The 10202-nt window shown below is 27.2% G+C and overlaps 1 protein-coding gene across 1 annotated transcript; it reads left to right on the top strand.

Annotated features, from left to right (window-relative positions):
• The first annotated feature begins 7263 nt into the window (after window positions 1-7263).
• LOC103489420 (cyclin-dependent protein kinase inhibitor SMR1-like) lies at window positions 7264-7885 on the top strand. The gene has a single exon (XM_008448578.2). The coding sequence runs from the start codon at window positions 7340-7342 to the stop codon at window positions 7739-7741; it is 402 nt and encodes a 133-aa protein (XP_008446800.1). The 5' UTR covers window positions 7264-7339; the 3' UTR covers window positions 7742-7885.
• The last annotated feature ends 2317 nt before the right edge of the window (window positions 7886-10202 follow it).

Here is a 10202-nt window from a genome sequence, read left to right as displayed (position 1 = left end):
ATATTTTATTCTACTTTTCCTCCTCAAGAAATACATATTGTGTATAAGTTTTTATTTTGACTAAAAGTATATTTTTTTTTCTTAATAAAATGTAGAATATTTTGCGTGTTGTACAACAAATTATACATATAATTAAATAAGAGTCTATTTTAATTGAATTAAGAATAAAATGTTTTTCAACAAAATTTGTTTTTGTAAAAAATTGTTTAAAATTCTCTTAAAAACCCGTTTTGAATAGCTTTTAGATATTGTAATTCTTTTAAAAATAACTTATTTTTTAAATTAACCATCAAGTCTTCGACCCTTTTCTTATAAGTAATTAATTTATTTAAAAAGTCCATATCTTACCTTGTTTTTTTCTTTCTTTGGAATTGGACACTTATTATAATTAATTAATTAGAGCTACTTTTTATTTTATTTTGACTTCCATAAAATTATAATTTCCCTAAAAGAATACTTAATATTTTAATGGTAATGGAAGATGAAATATAAAACCACAATTGATGAAGGGTTCTTTTTTTTTTTATCATTATTATTTTCTATTCAACTTTTATTTCCCTTTTTATATTTTCAATCAAAACTTCATTGAAATTTGTGGTCATGAAAACCATTTTGAAAAAGTTAACAAAAAAAAAAAATATTAAGTTTTCTTTTAAGAGCCAAATAAACTATAATATCTTCTAAGATATATATATACACATATATATATGGGAGTTCATATTATAATTAAATGAAATATAACTTTACCCCACTTTTGTTTTTTTATGAACAGACAAAATAAGACACATTAACTCAACAAAATAAAATCATTGCCAACAAGGGAAGTTGAAAAGGGAAAAAAAATCCCCAAGTCCCCACCCAAAATCACCTTCATCTCATCTATGGAAGCTCCTCTAAGTAGAGGCCCCCAATGTCTTTCTCCATATTTCATGTCCATATTTCCACAAATGGTATGAGTTTCAATTACTCACATTTCTCTCTAAATGTGCATTTCACTTTTGATTTCATTACCAACAGAGATGTTGTGTCATTATCTTTTATTTGGAATATGTAGTTGTTTCTATTAAATATATTCCTTTGTTTCATCATTTTTTAAAATAAACAATTCAATTAGTAATCAACTTCTTAGAAATACTTTTTTTTAGTTTGAAATTTTTGTCCTACCCTTTTTAAAATATCGGTGATGCGACGAAATAAATATAAAGAGAGAGGTGAACGTAAACTTCAGAAGCTTAGTGTTTGAAAAAAAAAACCATATAACAATTTATTCTATGCTTTTATAAATTTATATCAATTTTTAACCATACCATGCAAAAATCTCATAAATATTAACTGACATCTCTTTTTAAATCATGTAACAACTTAATCATTATAATTTATAAAAGCACATTTAACATTTCTAATCAATTTATCAACCGACTATTATAATTGTCGGGATGTTTAGAATTTCACATTTAAAAAATCAAGATGTTTTCACACTCTTAACAAGAATAAATGAGTCGTAACTTCTCTCATTAACAATTTGTTTTGCGATCGAAACTCATACTATCAAATAATAATAAAGTTGCGTAAATTTAGTAACAATTTTAACTACAAATATTTAATTAATAAAAATGAAGAAGTAAAAGTTAAATGTTTCTTTTTTATCCAATAAGATAACTTCGTTAATAATAATCTTCGCCTAGTGAAATACAAGCATGAGCATCAAGCACAATAAAACGACTCGACCACCGAGAAAGTATAGGTTCATTTGCCATCATCTTCATCATTAGACGAAGCTCGTTTAGTTAACAAATGAACAACCCATTAAGAAATTTGGAGTTAACATTAAAAAAAAAAAAAAAAACCCCTTAATATTTATTTATACTCATAAAACCCCAAGAAGGAATTTGTTTTGAAAATTAAAAATTAAATGTTTAATTTAATCTAAACAAAACAAAGCTGAAGGATATATAAAGATAATAGGAGGATGGTATAAGTGTCTACGATGTTTGTCCAAGTTTTTGAAATTTGAAAAAATAACCCAATATAGTAATAATTAAAGAAGTAAAATAATAAGGGGGGGGGGGGGGGGGGGGATAAAAGCATATAAGATAATAATAATAAGGGGATGATTAATGCTGAAATCCAAGCAGTTGGTACGCTACCAGACACCTCACGTGGAAAGATTCACTTTTGACAATGAGTTGGTATTTGGTAAACCCAATCCCATCCAAAATCCTAATCCATTTTTCACCCCCCTTCTCCTTTTCTTATTATTTATTCTCTCTAATTTCTACCTTGGAGAGATCTGGTACGGGTAGCTGGATAGCCTTATTCACCACTTTTCCAAGGTATCCGATGCTTCTATACGCACCGTTTTGGTGTTGGATTTTAGCACTTCCCCTTCCTTACTTCCCGCCGCTACTTCACGCGCGCGTGCTCCCAACCCTCGCCTTTATTATTTTCTCACTAATTCCATTTTTCTAAAACGAAAATTGTTATGAGAAGTTTTCTCAAAAAAAAAAAAGTTTGATTTTTGATAAATTATTTACGTTTCACACGATAAAAACACTAAAAATTTGGACGTAAATATTTTGCAGAAAACTTTATTTATTTATAATTTTTTTTATTAACTATAGCTAGAAAACATTTACAAAATATAGCAAAATTTTAGATTCTTATCAATAGTAGAATTTGAAAATTTGATATATTTTGTAACTAACTTTTATTTTTGTAAATCTAGTGATCAACAGTGATAAATCCATAAATTTTTGTTGACACGAGACTTTATATTCTAAAGAACAATTTCATCCCTAAGCCAGCTTCGATTTTTGTATATATAAAGTTGAGGGAGTTTGGACCTCTTGGATCTACGTTGATCAAATTAAAAATTCGACGACTTAGAAGGAATAATGTTATTCTTTTATGGATAATGATGTGATAACGAAAGGAACACTTATTTTTTTAATTATGTATATATTTTTTTATTATACAATACAAACATTGAGATTTGGATTATAAACCTTTCGACAGCATTTGCCTATCCTACTTTGTCAAATCATGCCAAAAACATTGTTATATAATTAAATTAGTAAAGTCAAACGCGTTTCTCATAAAATCACAAGAGATTCTTCCTTAACACATGGTTATGCGAGCCAAATTAATGCAGCGGGATTAGTATTTAGATATTTACTCCTTATGCTAATTAGTAAAAAAAATATAATTATCTTTTAAAGTTGAGATAAGCTAGAAGACCAATATTCTATTTAAGAATATATAGTTTATCTCTTTGTTGAAAAAAACACACACACACCCCCTGGCTCTAATATTATGTGCTTGGTCTATTAATAGAAATCAATCATGTGGTTATATTTGAGTGTATTTAGTAGCATACCGTTTTAATTAGGATATTTTTAATTTTATTTGGATTTTGTGTTTAATTCGTCCACTAAATTTTAAATTACTTTTTGTTTTCTAAGCATTAAACTAAATTTGACGGTATTAGGCTTTAATATTTCAATTTCACGAATTTTAACACTAAACTTTCACAAATGATACAATTATAATTAAAAATATATATTGTTCATGCAACTTATAGGTAATAAAATTCGAAAAATTTTCCTATATTAAACTATTTTATTTAATTTATGATTTTAAAAATATTATTTAAGTGTTCATTTTTATGCACGAATTTATTTAGTTTTATTGAAACTAGTGAGTTTCCAAATAATGTTGCATATTTCTCTTTGTTAAAATTAATAAACAAATTAACTAAAATTGAACTAAGAATTAAAAATTAATAATTGTATAAGTTTATGAACAAATTTAATGAAATTAAAAAGAAAATACTATACGAAGTCTAGTTCAAATAAAACATAAAAAGTAAAAAAAAAAAAAAAAAAAAAAAAAACAGATGATTATATAATAATTAAAGATTTCACAAAATTACTTTAAACGTAACACAAAAGTTTGTCTGGATCGAAGCTGAAGATGATGCAACCGAATGAAGAAACACAAATTCAAACAAAATAAAACAAAAGGGAAAGGAATAAAAAAAATAATAATGATCATAATTTGGGAAATGCCACGTCAGATACATGCGATGTTTAAGCAACATAATGGTAGGTATGAACAGCAAGGTTGCTTCTTTTGCATGTGCAATCATATGAGTATGTCACGAGAGAAAGAAAAGACATACGAACATGTATGTATGTAGTAAAAAGAAAAAGAAAGAAAAAAAAAAGGAGGGGGCGAAGAGGGTTGAAGTTGAATAACACGCGGTGTTGAGAGGGTGTGGGAAAAAGTGTGGGTTTTTGGCCTTAACGAACTCCTTCGGCAGGCAGTGTCCACATGTCTGTGTCCAAAAAGTAAGAGAGCCCAGATCGGGCAACGCTATTAATTGACCGGATTGCCCCAATCTTTACATGATCCGTCGAAATGGGTACTTTTACTTCTCTTCTATACTTGACACGTGTCCCTTTTAACTCTTTCTAAATTTCACTTCATCTCAAATCAAACTCATAAATACCCTAAATATAAAATTAAGTTTTTTTTTTTTCTTCTTCCTTTGTTTTTTTTTTATATTAATTAAAAATTCTCAAAAATGAAAAAAATAATTACTAAATGTATTTACACACAGTAGCAAAATTGTGTATACAAAGCATTTTTGTCCTTAAGTGATATTTTGTCATTTGCAATAAATATTTTTTTTTTATTTTAAAAAGCCCATTTTTTATCTTTTATTTATTTTTTATTTTGTACACATCCAGTATATTTTAAAATTATATTTAGCCAACTTTTTCAAAAAAATAAAATGAAACTTATTTAAGTGTATTTGCTTTATCAATTTTAAGATTAATTTGTTGAAGCCTGTGGATTAAATTTTGTTAATATAAGGTATCATAAATAAAATATGAATGAGAACCAAATTATATACCGTTTTTAACTCTTAAACAATCTTAATTTTTCACATAATTACATATCAAAATTTTGAAAAATATTCAAAAATATAATATTTTACAAAATATTTACCTTTCATTAAAAAATTTAATCATGTGTAATTAATTTTATTTTTAGTGATTTTGTTCCATGAATTGTAAATAATTCATGAATTTTTTCTATTTTTAAAAATATCTCATGTGAATTTTATTATCTTAGATGAAATTTTATAAATTGTGATTTTTTGCAAAATGTTATAAATTGTGAATCAGCGTGTGATTAAATAATATTAGCAAACCGCTCTTAAACTCTTTCTTAAGTTATGAATTAATTATTAGATTCATATTAGAAAAACTGCCACTTGTTAATTGAGTTTACATGACACTGTCCCAATATTACTTTAAAATTAGTTTAAGGAACCTTCATACATAACAATGATTTTTTCAAAGCGTATTAGAAAGAAGTTAAACACTGAATTTGTAGTCTAATCATTAAACTTATTTATTACAGCCATGAATTTTATGTTTAACATTTAACTTTTGAATGAGAAATAATACATCTAAATTATTTTAATCGTGCAATAAATTTGTATGCACAAAAAAACTATTAAGACAGTTAAACTTAATGGGAAGTTAAAAGTGAAATATAATTTTTTGAAATTTTAAGATGAAGAAGGAAAATAAGATTCAAATCAAAATTGTAATTGAACACTAGCTTAGCTTGTTTAGCATAAAAGGTATAATGACGATAAATTGCAGTTTTAGGTGAAAAGATAAGTTTGTTTCTTTAATAATTAAAACAAGATGTGAAGTAAATAGCAATATATATCTAATGAATGTCATCATATGCTTTGGTATATAAATTAAATGAATTTATTTCTCATGATACGGTTGTCACAAATAAATGTAATATATAAGATTGAAAAGACTTTAATGTCCCTAAGACTATCCTCCATTTTTCAAGTTCTACCTTGCTTTATTACATAAAAAATTAGTAACAAAAAGGGTAAGTTTTGTTTAATATTTCAAAATATTAGGTATGCAAATTTCGTGAAATTAAATTTATGTTTACAATTGGAAGAGTCTTAATCATTCGTTAATTCCATACCTAAAAATAGAAAAAAAGAACTGTGATGAAAGCAAAAGCAAATAATAGAAAATTTATCGTTTAAATTGGCATCTCTCAACCTATTCTACCTTTGTAATTTGCTTCTTTAACTTTGATTAAATACTTCATATATAATTTGATCTCTTGCAATTTAAAAAAAAAAGTCTAAAATAAACTCAAATTTAGAATAATTTAGTTATTAAAGATTAATATTTTAATTTCGTCGGATTATATCATCGTTGAATAAAATATGAAAGTTAATTTATCCTATGATTCGACAAGGTATCTTAATTTCTTCTTCCCTCTCCTTTCAATGGTTTTCTGCTTTTTCTTCACGATCATTCCCAAAGCTTCTTCGATCATAGATCGATCTTCAAACTTGTTTTCGATTTTTAGGACAACACAACCTTAAACTTCCTTTATCTTTAATTGTTTCGAAATTGACAAATAAAGAATATAAAAACGTGAAGGAAGATCGATACACAAATATATAGGTTCACCAATAATCTGTTAACTACTTCAAGGATTAGAAAAGAAAAAAACAAACAATATTATTGGAGAGAAAATTTTCTCTAAATCCGTACTTAATTGTTCGTAACACCAGATAACAAATTCAAGACATTTTAACCGTTTAGTTTGAGTTTCTCGTAAAACTATATTTAGAATGGAGTAGTAATATTCAAATTCAGATTTAAGTAAAAAAAATCAAGCTAACTTCTTTGAATATATTTGAATGTTTTTAAAAAATTTCTTACCATCCTCAAATTTAAAAACGAAAAGAAAATATTCCAAATTTACAAATATAAGTAGAACCTAAGATTCTATCCCCCCATAAACAAAGTAGTTGATATGGAAGTTTTTACATGAAAATAGTAATTTTTGTAAATAGTATTAGTAGTAGTAATAATAAACACATATTGTATTAAACTTTATACATATAAACACACACACACACACACTCAATCCCCATCATCAGATTCTTTTCCCCCTTAGCTTGTGGGAATAAGAGGAATAAAGAGACACACCCTCTCTCCCTTCTTAATTATCTTCTAATGCACGCCACTCTCTTCAACTCCCATTTTTATTTTTATTTTTACTCTAAAAAAACAAAACAAAAGCAATCAAAAGTAAAAATAAAAATAAAATAAAAATAAATAAATAAAATTTGATTTTTTTTTTTATCTGCCCACATAAATACCCACTCCTCTCATCCCCAAACAAACATTATTCTTCATTTTCCACCCAAATCCCTCTCTCTCTCTCTTCTTCTTCTTCTATATTCTTCTATTTAATTCAATCTTTCACGGAAAAAATGTCCACCGAACTCGATCTCCGACGGACATTGTTGGAAATCGTCCGTCGTCCGCCGATCAAGCTTCAAATTCCACTGCCGTCGACGGCAGTAGTAATGGGAGGCGATCGCGGGGGTGTGATAATTCAGAAAGATCGAATCGACAAGGGGGAGGACGGGGGAGCGGAAGAATTGTGTTGCCGTACACCGACGTCGGCGGAGAACAAGATTCCGGCGGTGGTACAATGTCCGCCGGCGCCACGGAAGCGGAAGAGACCGCCGAGTTGTAGAAGGAGATTAATGGAGCTTGAATTTGTGGAGATCGTGCATAGAGATGAAATTGAACCGTATTTAAATGCGAGTTTTGATCATGAGGACAGAGTAAGAAAATCTGCTAAACGAAGCTTCTGCGAGTGTAAATGAAATTGTTCGATCCATTACTTTTTCACTAAATCGCCATTGTTAACCTTCTTCTTCTTCTTCTTACACCTTGAATTAATTAATGTACAATTTTCCTCTCAAGCTAATTATGTAAAACGAATTATCGTTACACGTTTTTACGTTGAATTCATGTAAATTGAATTTAATTTCAGATCCGATTTGGAAATTCAAATTAATGAATGAATTAACAGTTGAGAATTTCAGGGAATTGTGTTGAAATTGTTGGTTTTGAGGTAAGATCAGTGGGACAAACGAAGAAGGTATCTTATTTGTTTGTTTGTTCTCTTTTGTAAGAGTAAGATTAAGACAGAAGAGACGACGACTAAGTAAAAACGTAATTTATTGTAGAGAAAAAATAGCATCCTAAGTTGCAATAACCCTAATTTATATATAACGTGACCCTTTATTTTAATTAAAAATAAACCAAAAAATTTATACAATATAATAAATTTCCTTGTTCTAGAAATAATATACATTAATTATTTTTATTTCTATTTGTTTAGTGATCGAGATCTCAAAATTTACAATAAATTTTTTATTTTAATTCTAATTTTCTTAAAAGATCCTAAAGGTATCTAAGATTGTGAGATGATAAATCCAACCTTCTATTAATAGAACAATATTTAGTTATAGTCTATATTATGACTATAAATTTATGATTATATTTGATAATTCTCATTTCATATATATATATATATAGTCATAATTGTCAACTATACCTTATAAACCCACAACACTTGAATACTTGATTTAGCTGAGTTTCTCATTTTCAATAGTTCTCTCGGAATAATTTAAGTCATGTTTGAGGAGATGATGAGAATGTGGGATTTGATCTGTTTTTGGTTAGTTTTGACATTTTTTGTGTTGAGTGATTGACACGACTTCGGGATCCATAAACTTCGATTGTTTTGTTTTGCTTTTTTGTAATATTTTTAACTCACGATGAGAGAGAGAGATGAGTACACTGTGTTTTTCTGCATGTACTGAATCTGATGGACTAAGAATGAAGAAACGAACCATTTCTCGAGGCATCTCATAAAATATGTAATATAATTTAATATTAGCTCATTTATACTTATTATTACACACTAACTTCTTTACTTTTTCAACTAATATTTTTTTAGCTAAAGTATGTGACATCAAATCTTTAATTAATTCACTTCTTTTATACGTTTAACGCGCAAATAAATAAAGTTAACCCAATCCTTTTTTTTTAATGGAAAATTGTTCTTTCGTTGCATTGAATACAATGGGTGTATGGTAACTGCCTTAGAGCTATCTCATTTTTTTATATATGTAATTTAATATTATAATACATTGGGATTGTCAAAATTAACATATAATTTCTAAATCTCATGCCTACATTATTTTGATCTACACGTAGTGATGGTAGAAAGTAAGATTTGAACTTAGATCTAAAAGGGATTGTAAGACAGTTTTACCATTAGATTAACTTTTGAAAATGATATTGTTTAAGTATAAAGTTGAGGGGAATCGAATTCCCTAAGTCTATACTAAATACGTCGGTTGTTATAGTTAAAAATTCACCATTTTTATCGAATAAAATGAAGGTAAAATAAGATCAAATGTTTATTTGATTAAACATCTTTTTAGGTGGATAATTGAAAATAAAGTTATATATAGGAAGGATTTATGTTCGATGCGGAGAAGAATTGATCACCTCTACCATTAAATCTAAATTTAATCTTGAAGCTGCCATGTGGTGATTTAACATAGTTTTAAAGTAATAGATTACTTTGTGGTGAATGATGCAATATATTATTTTTTTCTCTAATTAATGCTGATTTTAAATGGTTGGCATCTTTAAATTAATTCTAAGTCAACCAAAAAATATATTGTGTTATATATATATATATATATACATAGTTGTTGTTTCATATCTTTTGCATAGTGAGATCCCATCTAGAGAATCTGCTCCCCAAGGAGGGTTAGGAAGACACTAACGAAGGCAAGCAATCTCCCATGCAATAAGGTCTTTTTAATTTAGTGATATATTAATAAAGTTTTTTTTTTTTTACGTAAACACCATATTTTTTTTTTCACATTTAATTGAATGGATATTCAATAATATTATATATCTTTTTAGGAAATTTAATAATACAAGATGTAAATGATAATTGAACATACTGTTACAGACAAATAAAACGTAACTATCAAATCAGTATTCTAAAACATCTCTTCTTAAGTAAAGGACAGTTTAAATTATTTGCTCTTTAATTTTAGAATAATAAAAGATCTCTAGAATGTAAAAAACGACGGTGGGCGAAAGAAAGGAGAAAAAGAAAATAATATTCACAAAATAAATAATAAATTAGAAAATTAGATCTTGAAATGAATATTAAAAATGAAACTGATTTAAGTAATTGGGAAATTTACATTTTTACCCTTTTGATAAATGAGTGGATAATTAGAGAACACGATA

This window comes from Cucumis melo, chromosome 10, assembly GCF_025177605.1.
Source record: "Cucumis melo cultivar AY chromosome 10, USDA_Cmelo_AY_1.0, whole genome shotgun sequence".
Lineage (NCBI taxonomy): Eukaryota > Viridiplantae > Streptophyta > Magnoliopsida > Cucurbitales > Cucurbitaceae > Cucumis > Cucumis melo.
The sequence above is the reverse complement of the archived record's forward strand: the minus strand, read 5'-3'. Positions and strand labels throughout refer to the sequence as shown.